At 42.4% G+C, this 22,063-nt stretch overlaps 1 protein-coding gene across 1 annotated transcript in view; it reads left to right on the top strand.

The window, feature by feature from the left end:
• The window catches only part of Tex26 (testis expressed 26), a gene marked incomplete at its 3' end in the record, with an annotated part of 28,342 nt that extends 7,510 nt beyond the window's left edge, over positions 1 to 20,832 (top strand). The window contains exons 4-7 of the mRNA XM_008825082.1: positions 3,530 to 3,674; positions 11,995 to 12,168; positions 13,606 to 13,767; positions 20,771 to 20,832. Of these exons, the coding sequence (XP_008823304.1) occupies positions 3,530 to 3,674; positions 11,995 to 12,168; positions 13,606 to 13,767; positions 20,771 to 20,832 (543 nt within the window). The remainder of the gene's footprint in view (positions 1 to 3,529; positions 3,675 to 11,994; positions 12,169 to 13,605; positions 13,768 to 20,770) is intronic.
• Between the last annotated feature and the right edge of the window lie 1,231 nt (positions 20,833 to 22,063).

Raw genomic sequence — 22,063 nt, 5'->3', positions numbered from 1 at the left:
AAGGGCTCTACCTTGAGCCTATGTCCAGGAGACAGACACTTGTTAAAGACCACAGTGAGTATGCAACCCACAAAATACAGACTGAGCCCCTGTATGCTCAGTGGCATCTTCATTACATCCATTATGTTCATAATGGCTTCCTTCCATAGATAAATCATAAGGGAAAGAAGGGAATTGAGAAGGAGCTGAAGATTAAAAGAAAAATTTGGAACCACAGGTATATATAACTATTTTGAGGAACTTTTTGTAAGAGGAAACTGAAAAGCATCTTAGTAGCTAGAGGGAAGATGGAGATGGGGTTTTGTGAGATAGGAAAAGCAATCAGGGATTTTTGTTGATGGCAGTCAACCAACAGAGATGGAGAAACTGAAGTCTTAATAGATAAATGAGAATTGTTGGTGGGGTGTTCTGGAGCAGACTAACGAGACAGGATCTAGTGGCCCACATGGTAGTGAGCCCTGTTGGGAGTCTCTGAAACTTCTCTGACAGAGCTGTCCCTAACCACAGCAGATATGAGGGTGTAGGTGTGGTGCTGGGTGGGGATGGTATGGTGGGCAGTGGAGTTTCTTTGCTGATAGCACTGTTTTCTTAAGGAGGTGGGAATCACAGTTACTTTTGTGTCACTGGGATGAACTGTCTGGCAGAAACAATTTAAAAAAAGAAGGGTAGTTTATTTGGCTCACCGTTTCAGAGAGTTCAAGCTATGGTGGCTTGGCTGCATTTGGGCAGAACATCATGGCAGCAGTGGTGGAGAAAACTGATTATACCATGATGAACAGAAAGCAGAGAGGAAATTTGGGTGCTGGGATGGCTTTCTCTTTTTCCCTTTTTATTCTGTCAGGGCCTCCAGCCCATGCGATAATCCTCCCCACATTCAAGTTGGGTCTTCCCTCCTCTCTGGAAATGCCTTGGAAGTCTCACCAATCTCTTTTGTGATACTAAGTCCAGTCAAGTTGACAATAAAGATAAACTGTCACACATGGTCATGAGAAAGGAAGATGGAACGATAGGGTGGCAATTTCATGTTTTAAAATCATAGCCTTTCTTCAGAAGTAAAGAGAAGACAGTACCTACCTCCCCCATCCTTCACAATGGTGCTGAGACTGTTTATGAGGAAAGAAGACTTTTCTCTAAGACTCTCAAAGGGACAAACAGACATCATCTTTACTCCTTACAAATATGCAGCCAGAATCAGCTTTAGAATGGGTTTTGTCTATACAAGAAATCTGATCTCAGACTTTGGACTTTATTGTCTTTTGTTAATATCAATGTGAAAAGTCAAAGAAAGGCACAAAGTTATCAGTGATGGTCAGTCTTCATGGTCAACTTGACTGGATTGAGAATCACATCTGTGTGTGACTTCAAGGGAGTTTCCAGACAGGTATAACTGAGGAGGGACAAAGACTGAATATGAGTAGTACCATCCCATGGCAATGGTCCTGCACAGAACAAAAAGGGGAGAAAGAAAGCCCTGCTGAGCATTAGCATTCATCTGCCTCTGCTTCCCAACTGAGGATGCAATGTGACCAGCCGCTTCACTCTCCCGCCCCTTGCCTCCCCTACCTTGATGAATTATATCCCTCAAACCATGAACATCCTTCCTTAAATTACTTTTGTCTAATATTGAGTCACAGCAAGAAAAGTAGCTAATACAAGTAGGTAACTAATAATACAGCTAGGTAACTGATGCCTGTGGTCGACAAGCTTCTCACATGTAGGCAGCTACGTTACAGATGGATATAAAAGGATTTCAAAGAATATGAACATGAAAATACCTGGACACCGTCTTTTAATTTGGAAAATTTTTTTAAATTTTTATTTTGTGTGTCTGAGCGTTCCTCAAGAAAGTGCACCTGTGTCATGCCATGCCCACGGAGGCCAAAAGAGGGCATCACATCCCCTGGTCCTCTGCAAGAGCAGCCAGAGCTCTTAACTGCTGAGCCATCTCTCCAGCCTCTAGAATGCCTTCTTGATTACATAAAGAGAACCTGTATGGATTCTTTTTTTTAATTAAAAATCTTTTTATTCCTTTTTTTAATTGATTCATTTTTGTGTACTTCATACAGAATATCCCAGACAATCTTATTCATCTTTATAACCGCATCCCAAATGGCACCCTCCCATAGCCTCCCCCCACCCGCAGAGCCCATATACTGTCATCCCTGTTACTGTCCACTGTGTTGTCAGTGCCCCCAGCTGTTCTTCAGTGCAATTCCATCCACTGAGTGTAGTCAACCTATCTAGAGTTCCTTGTTTTAGGAAGATCAGCTCTTCTTCATCTAGCAGCAATCAGTTGCCAACATTCCTTTAGATAAGATTGGAGTCTGCTGTTCATTTTCCCAGTTCTGTGCTGGGTTACTAGTAGTCTGGGAGTCTCTTGGGCCACCCTCAAAGGAAGGAATCTCCTGTCTGGCATTATTTCTTGTTATGTAGCCTTTAGCTATATACATGGACCCTTAAAGAAATATACTGATCACTTCAATCTTTGGTTATACTTTCCTTTTGGGTGTTTAAGACCAGATAGTTGGTCCAAATAAACCAATTTATTTTTACTCCTAAGGTTGTGTGAGGATCTGTTCCTCAGGGGTCACATGGGCTTAGGAGGAGCCCCTGGCTCCTTTCTTTTACCAGTTGCATCTATATGAAGATAAGCCAACGGTCCTGCTTGGCCATGGCTGGCTTCACTTGGAAGCATGGAGGAAATGTTTCCTCTGTGTTGACCCTCCTCTTTGTAGACTGGACACTGGCTCAAGTCCATCTGGTGGATTCTCCATGGCCTCCCTGAACAAGAGGACAGGTGACTCACTGCAGTTACAGGACATTTTGAGAGATACTCATAGTCCCCTGGAACTTAGTCAACCTAGGAGGGCAAGGAGAAAAAACTGTCCTTTATGTCCCTCTGACAAAATTAGTATAGACCTCAAAGTATGGCTGTTAAATGTCCAAGAAGGTTAGTTCCACCAGCCTGGTACTTTTAATTACCATGTGCTATATAGATAAAGCTTGGGCAAAGACCAAATGTTTTCAGATAAACCTTGATTAGACATATATTTTGTTCCTTGAGATAGTTGTATGTATAACTTGTCAGTAGGTTGTTGGACTAATATGGTTTCCTCTGGTTTTTAAAAACTAGCTAGGCATTATTTATCTCTCTCACTGTCTAACCATTCTACCATGGTTTCCCCATTTAAAGGGCCCCATTTTCCCATTTCTCCCTTAATAATACCCTTCTCCTATGGTCCCCCTCTCTTGAGCTCCTTCTTTCCCTTTATCTATAAGGTTATTTTTATAACCCTCCCTCCCCCCATATAAATAACCTGATTTTTATCCATATCTCCCTTATTAACACCTGTTTCCTACTGTTCTTCTCACTCATGTTTTGTTTTCCTTTACTTCCCTGGTTCCTTTTCATTATCCTGGTTCCTGTAGTTATGTCTGGATACATACTCACTTATTAGCATTTGGCTCTAGGATCTACATATGAGGGAGCCTGTATGGATTCTTATAGAAATCATGCTTGTATTGATAGGGTTCCTTTCAATGGACGCTCCATAAAGAACAACCAACAAGCTGCCTCCCTCGGTTAGTCCCTCCTCCCATGGAAAAACTCAAAGAGGCAATAGCAAATCAGTTTGTTTCCCATACCAAAAGAGACTTTGTGGATCTTTCTCAAGGTAAGCATGCTTTTCTCCTTTTCCTTGTGCGTGTGCCTGGATACTGCTGTGGTGATCATCAGCAGAGTGGATTTGGTCTTTTCCTTATAGGATATCGTAAGCTAGTCATGGAACAAGAAATTTTATGAACAAAATCAATTATAGAAGGATGTACATTGTAAGAAATGCAGGTGGCCGGGGACATAGCAAATTCACGGTCCTGGGTTTGATTTTTTTGCACTGTAGAACAAACTAACGAATAAACAAATGTTGCTGTGGGCACAGAACAGAACATCCACTCCACTGGAGAGGGCCCGGGAGGCAATAGGGTGAAGGCCAGAAAAGGCTTCCCTTAGCCAGGCAGAGTGGCTTATACCTGTAATCAAGGCTCTTCGGAGGCTAACACAAGAAGATCCAGAGTTCAAGGTTAACCTGAGATATAGAGCAAGATCCTTCTCAGAACACAAAGTAAATGGAAAAGGAAGGAGGAAGGAAAAGAAAAGGGAAAACAGGAGAGAGGAGAGGGAGAAGGGAAGGGAAAAGGGGAAACAGGACTCCCTTCCCAGGCTGATGGATGAAGAAGAATTAATGAAACAAAGACACAGGGAAAGTGTTGTTACAGCCTTGTGTAGACCCAGAGGAACTGAAGGAACTTCAGCTCAAGCAGAGCAAACTCCAAGCAAGGTGAGGGAAGAGACCAGCATGGGTAGAGAGGTGTCAGCATATTAAGAAGTTCTGGAGTTTATCCCAGGAGCACCCAGGGGTTGTTATTCAGGTCAGGTAGTAGCGTCATTCAGATGTGGGCCTAGAAATATCATGCTAGCTGTAAGTGAGGAGGAGATGGCCCAGCCTGGAGCGAGGAGACCAGCAATAGCTGCTACAGCAGTCTTAGGGAAAGCGTGGTGGCTTGAAGTTGGGCTGTGCAGTGTGGGTAAAGGTAGCCTGGGCCACAGGATGGTGTGGACACTCAGTAGGGATAAACCATGTACAGGTTAAAACTCATGGCTCTGTGGCTCACATTGTATCACCAGTACCCTCCCCTTGCCTAGCTCATACTAGTCTGTGATGAGAAATACTGATGGAAAAAGAAAGAAATGGTAGAGATGGTGGCTGACAGACAACAGGGAAAGGGAGCTAAAGACGCCAGACATGTGACTTGGAATGGGATGGCTGTACCTTTTCTGGGAGTGCTAAACAAGGTTCCATGACTGTAGGGAGGAAAAGCCTGGCTTGTTCTTCATCCTCCCTTGTAGGAGAACAACATGTTCTTTTGGGATGGGAGCTCTGCTATCCTGAAGAATCTGGATTCACTGGGCACTGCCCTCAGGTTTGTAGCTGGAAGACATTTAACTTAGTTTTTCATAGGGTAGGTAGAGAAAGCACCACAATTTTCTCTTTTATCTGCATTGTAGATATGCCCACAGGGCCCTAGAACTTTCTTCTTCCTCATTCTAAGAATTTCATCCTTTCCTTGTGTTGGAGTCCTTGCTTCCTGAGTCCTCATTCCCCTATCTCTTACCCTCTTTGCTTCATTTTGTTGGCGCACATGCTGACTCACATCTTCCAGTAGCTCCCTAAGAAAGGGTACACAGGAAAGTAGCTTTGGTGTATATTTCTTAATAATCTGGGAATGTCTTTTTTGTGAGGCAGGGGCTCACTATGTAACCCTAGCTGGTCCAGAATTCACTTTGAAGACCAGCTGGCCTATAACTCACAGAGATCCACCTGCCTCTGCCTCCTTGGTGCTGGGATTAAGGGCATACCCACCATGCCTAGCCTGGAAATGTCTTTTTAACTTGATTAATATTTGTTTGATAGTTTGGCTAGATATAGAAATCTAGGTTGATAATTACTTTCACTCAGGATACCTTGCAAATGTGTTCTAGCATCCAGGTTATAGAAGACTGATGCCTTTTAAATTCTTGATCCTTCTGTATTATTTCCTCCAGAAAGTGTTAATATCTCCTCTGTTCTGGACATTCTGAAATCCCATGAAACCATGCATTAGTGAAGCTTCTGGAAACTTGGGGTCCTTTCAGTTCAGAGACCTGTGTCTTTTTACTGCTGATGCCTTTTTGTTCTATATTAGCAACTTAATTTTCTCCTTTTTAGTTTGTTCTAAGTTTTGTGCTAGTTGGATTGAGCCACTAATTTTCTTACCTTCTGTGTGTAGTGTGTTTCTCCATGTATCTTTGTTCTGTTTATTTGTTGAGTTTTTTTACTGCTTAATGAATTTCTTCCACTGGAATTTTTGTTCTAGCTCTTACATTTTATTTATGTTTTATGGATGTAATAATTGTCATAAATTTAGGATATGTATTAATTTTCAATGCTCTTATCTGTTTGTTACATTGTCTCTGAGTGTTTTGATCATCTATTGAAAATTTGACTATATGTCCTGATTTACAAAGAAGCAGAAGTAGATTTACTATTAAACTAATAACACTTAAGTCTTAGTTCTGTGCACTCTTTCTTGAAGAGGATACCCCATAAATATTAAGCTTGATAGTCCCCTAAAAAATCTACAAAGGAGGTTTAGTACCAGAACTGACAGAGATGGCCCCTATCAGCTGGCAGCTGACTTTGATGAGCAGATTGAGTGATCATGCTTTGGAGAAATTCCTGAATGCCAATATTTTTAGGTCCAGAAAGCTAAGCACATGACTGCTGGGATTCTAAGTATGGGCTTGGGGAGGAGAAGGGTTGTGGTCTTCCTAGTTGGTGTGCAACCTTTCAGTGGCCCCTCTTTGCCTAGTCCAGCATCTTGCTCCCTTACCTTCTGTGTTGGGCATCCCTAAGTACAGAGCTTCTTTGAGTTAATTTTGCTGAGAATAACCTTTTAGTAAAGAAATATCTTAGCTTATTTTCTGCTTCTAGACATTGTGGTTGAATATGATAATCTCCACAGTTCATATGTTGAAGGTTTGGTCCCCAGCTGGTGTAAGGGCCTAGCTAGAGGAAGTAGGATCAATGGGAATGGGCTTTGAAGGGTATATCTTGTTCCTGGTTCATTCTCTCTCTCTCTCTCTCTCTCTCTCTCTCTCTCTTCTGTGGGGTTTTTAAAATATGGTTACACCAAGCTCTCTCTCTCTCTCTCTCTCTCTCTCTCTCTCTCTCTCTCTCTCTCTCTCTCCTGGTTGCTGTAGGTGAGCAGCTATCCTCTACCAGGCCCTTTCTACCATGATAATCTGCCTTACCATAACCCAGAAACAATGGATCCAGCTAGCCATAAACTAGGATCCCTGAAACCATGAGCCAAAATAAATCCTTTCTACTGCAAATTGTTATTGTCAGGAATGTTGCCACAGTTATCAAAACTGAGTTGCATACTGGGTAATTTATGAACAGTAATTTATCTGACTCACGCTGCTGGAGGCTAGTGGGTCCAAGACAGAGGGACTGCATCTGCTGAAGGCCTTAATGCCCAATGCATCCTTTCATTCGGAGTCTACTCCTACAGTAACTATCCTACTGTCAACATAACAATATTGATCCATTATCATGTCTTTTAAATTTTGTGTGTGTGTGAGTATGTGAGTATTCTTGTGGTTTATGTGTGTAGTATATGTGCTGCACATGTGTGCAGGTGTGTATGTTAATGCATGCACAGGGAGTAGTAAGTGCAGAGGAGGACACTGGGCATCCTGCTCTGTTTCTACACCTTACTCCCTTGAGATAGAGTCTCTCACAAGCAATTCTCCTGTCTTTGTCTCTTATACTGCTGGGATTACAGGTACCTGGTCATAACTGTCTTTTTATGTAGGTGCTGAGAATTTGAACTCAGGTCCTCATGCTTGTGCAGCAAGTACTCTTACCTAATAAGCCATCTCCCCAGCCCTATAATCACCTCTTAATACCATCAGAATAGAGAGTATTAAGTTTGGCATGAGTTTGGAGTGGGTATTCAAATCACTGCAGGAAACGACAGTCATATATACGACTGCATGGAGTGAAGTGTTTCAGGGAATCACTGCAGCCAAGCTTTCAGCCAGGCCTCTGCTTCCAGCCTTAGCCGAATTGCTTTCTGTCTTATCTGCTGCTCAGGGTTTGAGCATGGGTTAGTTTACTTCTTTGTTACTTCTGCAGTCACTGAGGTTTAAGCTTTCTCTCTTGTTCTTGTTCAGTTGCTATATATGGTTTGGTTTTCATCTTCTATAACGTGTTAAAACTTCAAATCTATGTTCAATTTGTTAAAGCCTGAGGACAGAGGACTTCAAAATGCACAGAAGTACTAGAGACAATCCATGTGCTCACTGGGAAGTACTGCTGTTCCTTGAATTTTCAACCCTTTGGGATTTAGGTTTGTTCTCCATCAAGCCATTGAAATTGTTCTTTCAAGGTCCCTGGTGACTTAGAGACATCATGCCACCTGCTTCTTTCCCAGCAGCCCTCAGGTTCGCTGGCTACTTACTTCTTGGAGTACTCGTCGTTTTGCTTTTTTGAATTGACATGTTTTCCTGGTGTCTCCTTTATGCTCTCTTTTCCACTTAAATCTCTATTAGAATTCTGGTTCCTTTAAATGGAAACTGTCCCAGACTTCCTCATTTGTGCCATTCTCCAAGACACTCTTGAGACCCACAGTTTCATGTTTGGGTACCCAGTAGAAATCTCTTGAGGGTTTCAACTCCTCTTGTTCTTCCTCTATCAACCGATTTTTGTGTGCTAGCTGTAGCTCACCCGATTCCTTCGTTGCGTGGCAACTAGATGATCTTTCAAATACCTCGATTATGTCATATTGTTCTATTGCTTCCTTTCACTGGCTTTCTGTTGTATTTTGAATGAAATCCCATTCCTTCAGTGGGTGGTTAAGGTCCTGTTAAGCTGACCCTTGCTGACCTCTTTACTCATACGCTTTTTCCATTCTCCTCACGCACCCAGCTCTAGCTACATAGGCTTGATTTTAGTTCCTGTAAGTTGCTGTGACGGTTTGAACTAGAAATGCCCCCAGTAGGCTCACATATTTGAACACCTGTTTCCAACTGGTAATGCTGTTTGCAGAGGGTTAGGAGGTGTGTCCTTGCTAGAGGAAGTAGGTCACTGGGGACGGACTTTGAGTACTCATAGCTTTGCCCCACTTCCAGTTTACTCTCTCTCCTTCCTGTGTGTGCTGGAAGATGTGAGCTCTTAGCTTCCTACTCTGGCTGCCTGCTGCTACGCCTCCCTGCCACGATGGACTACTTATCTGGACCCATAAGCCCAAATAAACTCTTCCTTCTTTTAAGTTGCCCTGGTCATGATGTTTTATCACAACAATAGAAAAGTAACTAATATAGTTGCCAACTTCTTCCTCATCTTCACACTGTCCTCTGTGCCTGACATGTTCTTCCCCCGTTCTTTCCATGGCTTTGCTTTGACAGTCTGCAAACCCCATGGCTTTGCTTTGACAGTCTGCAAACCCCAGCTTCAGTGTCACCTCCTGTGAGACTTTTTCTATTTTATGTGTTTCCCTCCCATTTCATCTAGCATTTTACTCTTTGAAGTCTCTTACTATTGACTCTTTTTTTAAAATATTTTATTATTATTTTTTTTTATGTGTACAAGTGTATTGCCTGCATGTATGTGAATGCACCTGTGTCATGCAGTGCTGCGGAGGTCAAAGAGGGCTTCGGATTCCCCTAGAACTGGAGTTAAGGATGGTTCATAGCTGCCACGTGGGTGCTGGGAATTGAACCCAGGTCCTCTGCAAGAGCAGTCAGTGTTCTTAACTGCTAAGCCATCTCTCCAGCCCCATTTACGATTTACTCTTATGGGGCTGGAGAGATGACGCAGTGGTTAAGAGCACTGACTGCTCTTGCAGAGGACCCAAGTTCAGCACCCAAATGGTGACTAACAACCATCCGTAACTCCAGTTCCAAGGGATCTGACTCCCTCTTCTGACTTCCACAGGGCTTACATGACACAAGTCCAATGCAGGCTAGAAGTGTTGAATTCCCTGGAACTGGAGTTGCAGGAAATTGTGACATTCCTGATGTGGATGCTGGAAACTGAACTTGGGTCCTCTGTAAGAGCAGTATACACTCTTAACTGCTGAGCTACCTCTCCAGCCCTTCTTGCTATGAATTATTTTATCTTTTGTTGTTTTTGTTTTACTCTTTCCTCTCCTATTTAGTAAGCCCTCCCAGAGGCCTTTGTTTACTCCTGATTAATAAAAGGTAGATAGAAGGAGTTCAAGAAATATTTGCTGAATGACAGACAGAATATATGAAAACACAATTTCTGAAATGAAATGGGTATGAGATCAAAGCACCTTTATATCTGCAGATAAATATTAAGGGTCATAGAAAAACATTCTAATCTCGGCATTCTTTATGAAATCTTTGTTTTAAAGTAGTTCAGCATGAGCAAATCATCATTTTCCTACATGCTTGTAAATACCTAAGTAGGACCTGTCAAGACTCCTTCTTAACTCTCTTAACACCATCTGATTGATTCGTTCCTCACAGCCCTGTCTTGGTTCAGGATGCCGCTGTCTCTCCTTGGATGACATCTTATCCACCTTCCTTTTAAAATGCATCTGTCCTGCCATCAAAGTGAGTTTATTGTGCAAGTCAATGTCACCTCCAGCTTAAAACCCTTCAGGGACTCCTGTTGCCCTTAGGATGAAAGCTAAATACCTCAGTCTGTATGATTTGTGTCAGCTGGTCCTTGCCCTCATGCCATCCTTCTCCTCAGTGGCTCCCATGCTCACGGAGCAATTGCATAGCTGCCCATCCTGCAGACTCATCTGGTTCCCGGAGCCTCCTGCTGTCAGCATGTATTGCCTTCTTTCTGTGCAATGCTTCACTTCCTTTTTACTTGCCATCTAAGTCTAGGCACTGGCTTCGTTTCTATCCTGGAAGCTACTCTGTTTCTCAACATGTGTCTGTAGCCCCACTATAACATCTTTTGCAGGACCTATCACATAATGTTATTGCCTTATGTGTTCATTTCTTTAATGCTGAAAGTTTCTGATGTATAGAGCCCTTGTCTTAGTTTTGAGTTCTCATTGTTGAGTCAAAGCAAATGAAAAATAAACACTAAAAAGTGGTTGTTCTCACATCCAGATTTGCAGAACTTGATTTTGATAGAAGAGTCCTCTTGCTATAGTGTGTGTTGGTGGTTCTAATGCTTTTGAATGGTCTTTGCACATGTACTTTGGGATTGAGATTTTCTGTAGAGCCTTCCTTAATCTTAATGGGAGCCAGGGTCTTACGGGGGCAGGGCATGACTTACTGGTATAGTATCACAGTTACAATGGAAAAACCCAGGAAGCTGACCTTGGGAAGGTTCCAGGTTATAGGTCAGTTTAGCTCTGGGTCATGGCTATCTTATCTGCCACACTTAACTGGGGTTGAGAGTTTCATGTATTGGTTCGGTTGCTTTGTATCAGCAACCTCCCTTCTTAGAAGACCTGAGGTGCTCAGTAGCATGAAATTAGAAATGACAAATATCTTCACTGATAAAAACGGAGCCCACACTATGACTTAATTTAGTGGAAATACTTTGAAGAAATAATAATGTTATTGCCCACTAATGACAATGATGCCCTCTAACCTTCTATTAGCAAGAGACAAGCTTTTATAATTCTGCCCCAGGTAATGGAATGATATATGTAACTCCATCTAGGGCTGCTGGGTTAAGCAAATAAAAATGCTAAGCTGCCCAGTTAAATTTGAATAATGATATATAGTACATAACTTACACTATTCATCTGTACCTGAAATTCAAATTTAACTGAGAATCCTGTGTTTTATAGGGCAATCCTGGCCATATCCAAGATTTCTCACTCTGTTCTACCTCCTGAAGGCCTAGGTAGGCCCTAACAGAGTCATCACTGCCTTCTGTATCCACCAGCACTCCTAAGGATACTCCTAATGAACACACATCTATTCATTTAAAGCTACTTTTAAAAATTTTTTATTATTTTTATTCCGTGTGTATGAATGTTTTGCTTGCATGTATGTAAAGTGCACCCATCTCATGCAATGTCTGCAGAGGTCAGAAGAGGGTGTCAAATCCATTGGAACTGGAGTTATGGATGGTTGTTAGTTGCCGTGTGAGTTCTGGGAATTGAACCTAGGTCCTCTGAAAGAGCAGCCAGCGCTCCTAACTGCTGAGTCATCTCTCCAGCCCCCATTTAAAACTACTTTTAATCAGTTGAATATACTTTCTGTGCCTGAGAAAGTAGGAAATTGTTTCTTGTCTGAAGCATTCATAAAGAGTACATTGACTGTACCCCTAAACACAAGAGAAGTAGGTTTCAATGTCATGAGTTGGAAGCTACTGTCAAAAGCAAACTGGAATGAAAAGCCGCTCAGAAAGTGTTTACACGGAATAATTCCCACCCTCCCTTTTCACCCAGTGAAGAAGAAGAAGAAAAGTTCTATGTCTCTGAACTGGAAAGAGTTGCTTCCCCGATCTCTGGACACTGAATTTCGACAGCATTATCAAATTCCAGCTAAAATTCCGGAATTGCAGGACTTTAGTTTCAAATACGGATGCTATGCAAGCCTGCCTGTTGCTTCCCAGGGTCTAGGTAAGTGCCCCTTTAGACTTTAGGACAACTGTAAAGCACCCCAGCAAGGACTTTTGGCCTGACACACAAAAGCCAGCACCATGGTACAGACTTTTGTAAAAAGAGTTTTATTTAACAACTGACAGGGAAGAAACCAGACTGTTTCTGACATTGGCCTTTAGCAAAGAAACCAAAATGCTGGGGGCTGAGGGAAGTAAAGAGGCTGATTGTACCTGGGACTCTTGGGATAGTCTGCCCTGGCATCCAGTCTAAAGATGGTAACATGTAGATGCTTTGTGATTGAGTTTCCTACCTCTTCATTACTTTGGCCCACCCTGTAATTTTGATCTCCGCCTTCGAATTGAGTTCTGTAGGCACCTGTTCTCCTTCCTCAGGTTCCACCTTTTGATCTTACCACTGAGGTGTGCCTGCACCTTAGGGTTAGAAGGCAATCTAGAAGTTATCTCATCTAGAGCCTCCGGTCATGTGTATTGTGTCTACCCCATCCTTGCTGAGGGGCGACACCATCCCAGCTTAGGCACTAAAGCTGCAAACCCAAAGTAGAGCTTTCGCTGTCAGATATTCCAACTACTGGAGCGTTCTCACAGTTAGAAGACTTCTTGCTAAACTTTTAGCCATTGATTTCACTTCTTCCCAAGAAGATTAAGGAATAGGAATTTTCTGTTGTGTGAAAACCTTACCTCACAACTTCTGAGTGTGCTTTTTCAGTGAATGCCCTTCCAGACTCTACACACCTCATGACTGAGGAGCAAGTCTCTTCACCATTCTGTATTTTCTGCTTGTCTCTTTAAAGGGCACACCTGGAACTGGAGGCAGTATTTAAGGTGTTCCTAAGTTTTACACAGGTTGGGAAACTTGTAGAAACTCTGGGGTTTTTTGTTTTTGTTTTTACATCATATCTTTATTTTTTTAATTTTTGGTTTCACGAATCTTAGAATCTGCATTAACTGAACAATATACATAGTTTGAGGTTGCCCTCCAACTTCCACTAGTCTAAATGGACACTGTCATCCTTCTAACTGCTCATCCTGAGACTCCCTAGGTCACTGGAAAGATGTCTCTAAGTGTGGGAATCTGAGAATGCATAATCAATATCCTGAGAGAAAAAGGAGCTTTTACAAATCTGTTGTCTATACACTGGTGGTAAATATTGTCTTGCTAACTCAGTGACCTTCAGAAGAGTAGAGTTTGGGGAGAACTGATTTTCTGAAGATGGTCATGTCTCCCATTCTTCCCAATTCCAGCAGCATCAGTCCAGAAGCCCCAGCAGCTTGGTGCTACCTCTAGTCATTGGTGGCATCAGCTCCTTTCCAGTATTGGTAAGGATGCCGAGCAGGCTCCGATCAGGACTCAGAGCTGTGAGGGGTGTGTTCAAGCAAGAACAGGCCTTGCTGGCTTGGTGACAACCTCTGTCTCTGTTCCTGTGTGTCCCTGCAGTGCCCTTTATGCTGCACAGCTATATTCAGAATCAGGAACGGTCAAAGAAGCAGACCACGTACAAGAGTGACTATGGAAAAGCCTGCCTGGATTTCTTGATGATCTTAGACTCGTTTACTCCTGCTGAAGTCAACAAGTACGTGCAAAGCGTTTCCCATAAAGGTAAGATGGCACTTCAAGTCACCAGTTCATACATTTAGCCAACACAGTGCATTCCTTTGTTAATAGCAGCTGTTCCCATCCCTAACCACTGAATTCAAATGTGCACAAAAGGAAAAATGTTTCAAAAAATTCCCATAGTGCCATGCAAGACTGGGTCCCTTGAAACCGTATTTTCCTAAAAGGCATACCAGAAACTCTATACTTGCTTCTTAAAAAGGAGACATTGCTCTTTTTGCTCGTGTCTGGTCCCCCTTGCCCCTTGTTGAGCTACGCCTGAGATGACTTCCCTTTTCCTTACAGCTAGCTGATTTCTCCAGCTGGCTTCTGTATGTTGCATAGTTTTATTATATTCTGTTACTCTTTGTTTCTTGTTTGGTTGCACTTTTTTGTGACAGTCTGCTTAAGGTACGGGAGGAGCCCCCATATTTCGTGCCCGGAAAGAGCAGATGGCATTCTCAGAGCAGGGTTGATTCCATCTACATACTTTTTTAAGATTTTATTTATTTTTAATTTATGCATATGAAGATTTTGCCTACATGTATGTAAATATACCATGTGTGTGTCTGGTGCCTACTGAGACCAGAAGAGGGCATTGGATGGCCTGGAACTGTTAGCTGCCATGTGTGTGCTGGAAACTGAACCCAGGTCCTTCCTCTTCAGCCAGTGCTCTTAACTGCCGAGCCACCTCTCCAGCCCCCACATAACGTGGGTTTACCCCAGTCAGGCTGAGGGACTGAGAGGGAGTTAGGAGCATTTCTGGAATATCTGGGAAGTCTGAAAATATCCAAAGTGTCAGAGGGAACACATGTGTCTGAGGGCAGGAAACCGCTCTTCTCAGAAATGCCTCTCAGCAGCCTCCTGTGGGAGTTCGTAACCCAATGCAGATGTATATATTCACATGAAGTGAGCTTCCATACTGCTTGTGTTGTGTCTATTAGAAAACATGCCAACTTAAAAAGGAAAGTATAAAGAAACATAAGCAGAGCTTCTGATATTTTTGTGCCCTTAAAGAAAGATATCTCCTAAGGCCGGGCATGGTGGTGCGTCTCTTTAATCCCAGCACTTGGGCACTCAGGAGTCCGAGGCAGGAAGATCTCTGTGAGTCCAAGGCCAGCCTGGTCTACATAGAGAGTTCCAGGCCAGCTGAGGCTACAGGGAGACCCCCTATGGTGGCTCACACTTACAGTCCCAGGACTTGGGAGGCTGAAGCAGGAAAGTGATGTCAGTCCAGGCCAGCATGGGCTGCAAAGTGAGCTTGAGGCTAGCCTAGAATAAACAGAAAGACCAAAAAAAAAAAAAAAAAAAAAAAAAAAAAGAAAGATGTCTCCTGCAGGCCACTTTGTGGTCAAGACAATGTGGGATCACCAACCATTTCATGTCTTATGATCAAGCTTAAGCTGAGGTGGTCTCCCAACTGTTCTGCTATGCTATAACTGCCCTCTCTCACCTTCTCCCTCTGTCCCCACTCTGCCCCAATCACTGCCTTTCATTTGTCCCCATCCTTCACCTATCTCCAACCAGAGTTGACTCCTCTCTCTCTCTCTCTCTCTCTCTCTCTCCTCTTTCACACTGCAGCACACACACAGACACACACACACACACACACATTTTTCCCAAGGTTTCCTGCTGAGACAAGATTGAAGGCTTATGTTGGCAAAACTGTAAGGGGGGTAAGGTGTGTGTGTGTGTGTGTGTGTGTGTGTGTGTGCGTGTGTGTGTGTGTGTGTGTGTGTGTGTAGAGGAGAGAGGTATTTCCCATCCTGAAAAGTACTTGAAGGGCCAAAGCAATGGCTCAGTGAATAAAAGCACTTACTTTGCAAGTATGAGGACCTGGGTTTGAATCCCTGGCACCCATGTAAAAGAGCTTGGCATGGTTTCAAGTGCCTGCCATCCTAGCATTGGAGAGCAAAGACAGGTAGATCCCAGGAGCTTGCTTGACCAACCATCCTAGCCAAAACAGTGAGCTTCCAGTTCAAGTGTGAGGAATAAGGCAGAAAGTGATAGGGGAAGTCAGTTGATGTCAAAGTCCTCCTTTGGCCTCTGCATGTGTATGCATGGGCGTGTGCACCTGCGCGCCACATTGTATGCACCACAACACGCACTCATACACATACATACATATACGTATACACACAAAGATATACACACATAAACACACACATACAGATATATGCACATGCTCACACACACACAACACACACACACACACACACACACACACACACACTGAGAAGGAAAGAATGACCTGAATACTGGGCTTCAGGGAAGTACTGGAAGCTTCTGCTTTGGCACATATTGAAGAAGGGTGTGTTTTCTCCTGGGAGCTGAGAGTCTCCTGGATGTCTGCTCCTGAAAACAGCAGAAGCTCAGCAGCAAAGCCAAGCTGCCTGCCCTCTCTCTGCGCTAGTTTTGGTGTAAAATAAAGAAAATGGTTCTCTGCAAACAAGGAGCTCACTTTGCCTCTAGGAGCCACATGCACTGGACCCTACAGAAAGAACATTTTTGTTTTCCCTAAGAAGGTGCTGCCATTTGCCCAGGGGCAGCCATGCCAATGCAGCCGTCACATCTGCCAGCCACCTGGTCTCATGCTGTCTGTGTGTGCTGTCTGAGCCTTGGTGCTGCTCCCTAAGGGTGAGCTGAGGATTTCTGGGAGCTGCTGCTTAGCTTGGCATCTGCTCCCCACAAACAAACTGAACTTTCAGTCAGCATTATTTGTCTCCTCAGTCAGGCTTGCCATGCCTGACTTCCCAACAAGGAAACTTTGAGACAAGTTACACTTTTGTTTCTTCTTCGCTTTCCTGCTTTCCGGTTCCCTTACAGCAACACTGAGGACAGGTACTGAAGGTACATGGCCCACAGCTTGGCTGCCTTGCGATGCCCTGGGCTGCTGGAGGAGCTGCTCTGTCACAGTCCTGCTTTAGCATGCTCACTGGTCAGCAGTTAGGGGGCCAACCAGCAAGTAGAGGGTTCGCTTGGCATTTTTATGCATGAAATCTCTTGTCATTTTCTAGTGTCAGGGACGACACAAATGCTCATCAGCTATGGATATCTCGGCAACACTCTTTCACAATGGGGCCAAACAAGCATTCAGAATAAGAAAACTTGCAGATGTCTTAGACTCAATTATTATCAACTCAGCTTAAATCACGTGATTGTATTATCTTGTATAGGTAGTAAGCTTTGACAGAATAGGAGCCCAGAGCTGGGACATTTTGATGGAGACAGACAGGAGGAAGGAAGGGGAGGGAGGAGTGACAGAGAGAAAGAGACCAGAGAGCCAACTTTTCTTCTAAATAATGGCTTAGGACAGGGTGGCGAGCTGGATGGAGAGCTGACTGGGATGAGGAAGGTTAGTAAAAAGTCCAGAAAGACAAAAAAACAAACAAATGAAAAAATAGAGCTGTGGAAGGAAAGGGAGAGAAAAGCTGAAGGCTGGCCTTCGTTTCCATTTTTACCACTATTTGGTACAAGTCAATCATCTCTAATGTGAAATCCAAAACCTTGTGAGCACCAATGAGGGACCACAAGTGAAAAATTCCACTCCTGACCTGGCATTATGTGTCACAGTGAAAACACAGACATGCTCAAAACACCCTACAAAGTCATCTCGGGCTATGTGGACGAAGTGTACGTAAAGCATAAATGAATTTCCTGTTCGGACTTGGGTCCAGTCCCTGAGAGAGTCAACATGTATATGCACTTACTCCAAATCCAAGAAAATCTGAACTTCTTTTTGGTTCCAAGCATTTTGGATGAGAGATACACAATCCATACTGGATTTATTTTTAACTCGAAGACTGAACTAGATGTGTTTAGTGGACAATGTATGTCCAAAATTATTTTATTCCCTAAGTTTGATTCAGACAACCCCAAAGCTGATGCTTTCTACATATGTTATCTGGTAAAACTGTGTCATCTACCCACTTTCTTCCCACTTGAATGATAAAATTATCTTAAATCTGGTTTTCTGCATATTTTTTAGCTATGACTCCCTGGCTATTTCTTCTTCCAACTGAAATTCACAGATTATTTCTTCCTTGTCTGCAATTCACTATTAAGAATGCACTCAGAAAACCTCATTGATTACCTATAATGCTCACTTCATACAAAGATAAAAGCAAATCCATCCTATCAGGGAACCCTCTATCCAGTGTGGAAGACTGAATATAAGTATAAAATCATGTACTCTGTAATTAAAGAAAAGTTTAGTTATAGTGAAGCCTGAGTAGAGTACTCCTAGCCCTGTAAGTCCACAAGGAATGAGGGGCAGGTCCTCACAGGAAGTATCTTTTAGATGATGGGTCAGAGCAGACTGCAAACAAGGAGCGACAAGGCTGTTCTAGCAGAGGCAACAACATAAACAAAACTCAGAGGACATGAATCTGCATTAACACGCATTAGGCAGGATTTTCTGAAGCAACAGAATGTATGTATAAAAAAGTATTTATTAGACTGTCTCAGACAGTAGGGGCTGGGTAGTCCAACAATAGCCATTTGCACACTGAAGAGACAGAGAACAAGATAACCGCCAATCCCGGAAGCTCCGCAATACAATCCCAATTAGGCTCCTTAAGCCTGACATTCTGTGGAGAGCCACTGGTGTAGTCCATGTTGAAAGGCTAAAGAAGGTGGAGTCAGATGTCACTGGAGGACGGCAGCAGCAGAGATAGAGTGGATCATGAAGAGGCACTTGTCAGTGCCTGCTGGCTGCTTTTGCCTCAGACTTCTTTTTATCTGAAGTGTCATTTGGAAGATGCCACCCACAGTGAGGGCAGCCTTCTCCTACTTACCATCCCATATGTTAGTGTTTGCTGGAAGCATCCCCACAAACAATCAGGGATATTTCAGTAATCCTAGACATCTCTGAATCCAGTCAAGTTGGCAACCAAGACCAAACATCACACACATAATAAATACAAATAGCGTCCAAAGTACAAATGGCAGCGCCATGCTTTGAACACTTAGGTTGAGGTTAAATTCAACAGAGTCATCCTTTTTGGCTAATATGTACCCACCTTGATTTCCCCTCTACCCATGTCTTTATTATGAGGAGGACATTGTGTTACTTTTATATGTTAGTATAAAATTCAAAACTACAAAGCTGAAAATGAAGGGGGACTGAAGATACCTGTTGATGGTGATGTGGAGTAGTAGTCAGAATTCTCACACACTGGAAAATATCAAATCATGGAACCACTTTGGGAAATATTCAACAGCATCTTACAAACTTTAACACATACCTATTCCATGACTTAGAAATTCCACTTCTGGATATTTGTCCGAGAGAAAAGAAAGCATATGGCCACAAAAGGACTTGTACAAAAATGTTTAACCTTGTTATTCTTAATATCCCCAAACTGAATACAGCTTAAATCTCTATCAATAGGAAAATGGATGAAGTGTAATCTATTCATATCATGACAAAAAGGGAACAAATTATTGATAAACAAAACATATGATCTCTAAACATGCTGAACAAAAGAAGCCAGACATGAAAGATTAACTTTGGTATGATTTTACTTATTTGAAAGTCTGCAGCAGATAAATCTCATCTATGATGAAAAAATCAACCAGCTCCTGTCTTGGGGTCAACAGTATTGGTGGGGAAGTAGCAGAAAGAATCTCTGGGAGTGATGGGAATGAGCTCTATCTCTAAATGGGTGTGACTTATAGGTATACAAATGTCAACTGACCAAACCTTGTGTGTGAGGTCAGTACATTTTCTTTTGTGGAAAGCCCAGCTCAGTTAAAAAGTACTGGGGTTGGGGCTGGAGAAATGGCGCAGCGGTTAAGATCACTGCTCTTGCAGAGGACACGGGTTCGATTCCCAGCACCCACATGACGGTTATGAACCGTCCTTACCTCCAGTTCCAGGGGAATCTGAAGTCCTCTTCTGACCTCTGCAGCATTGCACGACACGGATGCACTCACATACATGCAGGCAATACACTCATACACATAAAATTTAAAATTTTTAATTTTTTTTTAAAAAGTACTGGGATTAAAAAAAAAGTACTGGGATCAAGAAAGGTGTGGGATAGGGTGGGAATGGTTCACAAATAAATCAAATGTAATTGTAGAAAACACATTATGACATTGAACAAGAGGAAGACTGTACAGATGACAAGTCTGGGAGTGAACAGCCTTACAGCTCCTCTCTGTACAAATTTTGTCATTAAGTTAGAGAATTACAGATGTTCAAAACCGCATAAGACTCCATTTCACAGATGAGGAACTATAAGTCAAGTTGAAAGACTTCAGAAGTCAAATCATTGTGGCTCAAGGTTGGCAAAACATTGAACAAGAGGAAGACTGTACAGATGACAAGTCTGGGAGTGAACAGCCTTACAGCTCCTCTCTGTACAAATTTTGTCATTAAGTTAGAGAATTACAGATGTTCAAAACCGCATAAGACTCCATTTCACAGATGAGGAACTATAAGTCAAGTTGAAAGACTTCAGAAGTCAAATCATTGTGGCTCAAGGTTGGCAAAGACTAACAGTGTAGGGAGGCAGAAAAACAGCCCTGGATGGTGTGAAGATTTTGCAGTGGAGCCCAGTCATTCTTCACCACTGTTTATTACTGTTCGCCCTGTAGGAACAGATAAGGCTACTGTTTATTGTCTTTGGTGGGCCAGGCACATCACATAGTGTCCTCAGTCCATTCCACACAGTGCAAGCTAAATACTGTGACCTACATTCAGAGATGAGGAGGTGACGAAGCAACAGGTTAAACGGCTTGCTAATGCTTGCCAGCACAGAACTGAATGGGTCAGTTTCCTCCTCAAAACCATGTCCTTTCCAGGGAGCCTGCTGAGTCACTCTGAAGAACATGGCCACTGTGCCTCTTTGTGCATCCGGCAGGGTATCCTTATACTCTTGATTCTGCATCAAATTTGTGAACATAATGCTGTCGTCAGGTATTTGCCTCCAGTTAGAATTTTCCTAGTTCACCTTGAAATACTCAGATAGGAAGTTTCATCCTATTTCTCTTCATTTTTCAGACAGACAAATTCTTGATCGCTTTATTTGTTCTCATTGTGACCTCGATGAAAGAAGAAATGAGAGAAGAAAAAGGGATCAAATGAAAAAAATATAAAATCATCAGAGGGTCCCAGGGCTACCCAATCATTTTCTCAATTATCAAGGAAAAGTAAGGTGAAAGAGTTCCAAATATAGAGTGAAAATACAAGTATGTATACTTTGTTTTATTTTTAAATAAAATCTTAAGGCTACAAATTTCCCCCTGTACATAGCTTTAGCTGTATCTGGTGTCTTCTTTTTTGGATAATTTTTGGTTTCAATTTTGAGTCCCTATTTTAAATAAGAATTATCTGGAAGAGAAATTTTAATTTCCTAATACTGAAAATACTTTTAAAATATTTCTATTGTTGTTTTTTTTTTTTTTTAATGCTGTAAAAATAAAATCTACTTTATGGAATCCATCAAAGTCTTACTGATTGCTGTTGATCAAGTGTATGATTAATTTATATCTTACAAGCATATAAAAGTCCAACTATTACACTTCTCAAGTCCTTTTAATTGTCACCTTAATTGTATTTTTGAACTGTCGAGTCTATATTAAAAACATCAGACAATAAATATGTTTTTGTCAATTTCTCCTTGCATTTTGGGGGGGTTTGCTTTATCTTTGACTGCTTTATTATGTATCATATTAAGTTTCATGTCTTCCACAAAGCCTTTCTGCTGATTAATTTTCCCCCTAATATGTCATTCTTTTTTGACCTGGTTCCTGCTTTCGGACTTGAATCACTACTAATGTTGCTGCTCATTCGTTTTTTTTTTTTTGCATCTACTTAATGCATTGCCCCTACCCTTAACTTCAGTCTGTTTTTGTAGTTTTCTTTCAGTGCCTCTCTAGACCAGCCTTAGACCTGGGCTTTATAATATAATATAAAATGTGTCTTTTGTTTTGTGGAAAAAGTTGTAAGAGTGGAAGGAATGTAAGAGCCAGAGGAAGGGGTGTTAACTGGAAGTGTCCTCCAACCACTATGCTGGCAAGTTATAGTCACACCTCCTTCCCATGCTCCTCAAGGAGTCGAGGGGGGAGTCATTTACCCCTTCCATCCAATCAGTCCACCTTAGCTGCATGTGGGAGAGGGACTAGGGACATACAAACTGAGAATGCCATAAGGCACCTCTCTTGCCATTTTGTGCAGCTGTTGGGAAGTCACAGGACCTATATTTAAGCATGAACTTTCCAGTGCAGCCATAAATGGGGGAGGAGGGCACCCACAGTTCTGGAGAGATGACTCAGCAGGTAAGAACACACTGAC

Source organism: Nannospalax galili, unplaced genomic scaffold (genome assembly GCF_000622305.1).
Source record: "Nannospalax galili isolate Female #2095 unplaced genomic scaffold, S.galili_v1.0 scaffold768, whole genome shotgun sequence".
Classification (NCBI taxonomy): domain Eukaryota; kingdom Metazoa; phylum Chordata; class Mammalia; order Rodentia; family Spalacidae; genus Nannospalax; species Nannospalax galili.
This window is presented reverse-complemented; position numbering and strand designations above follow the sequence as displayed.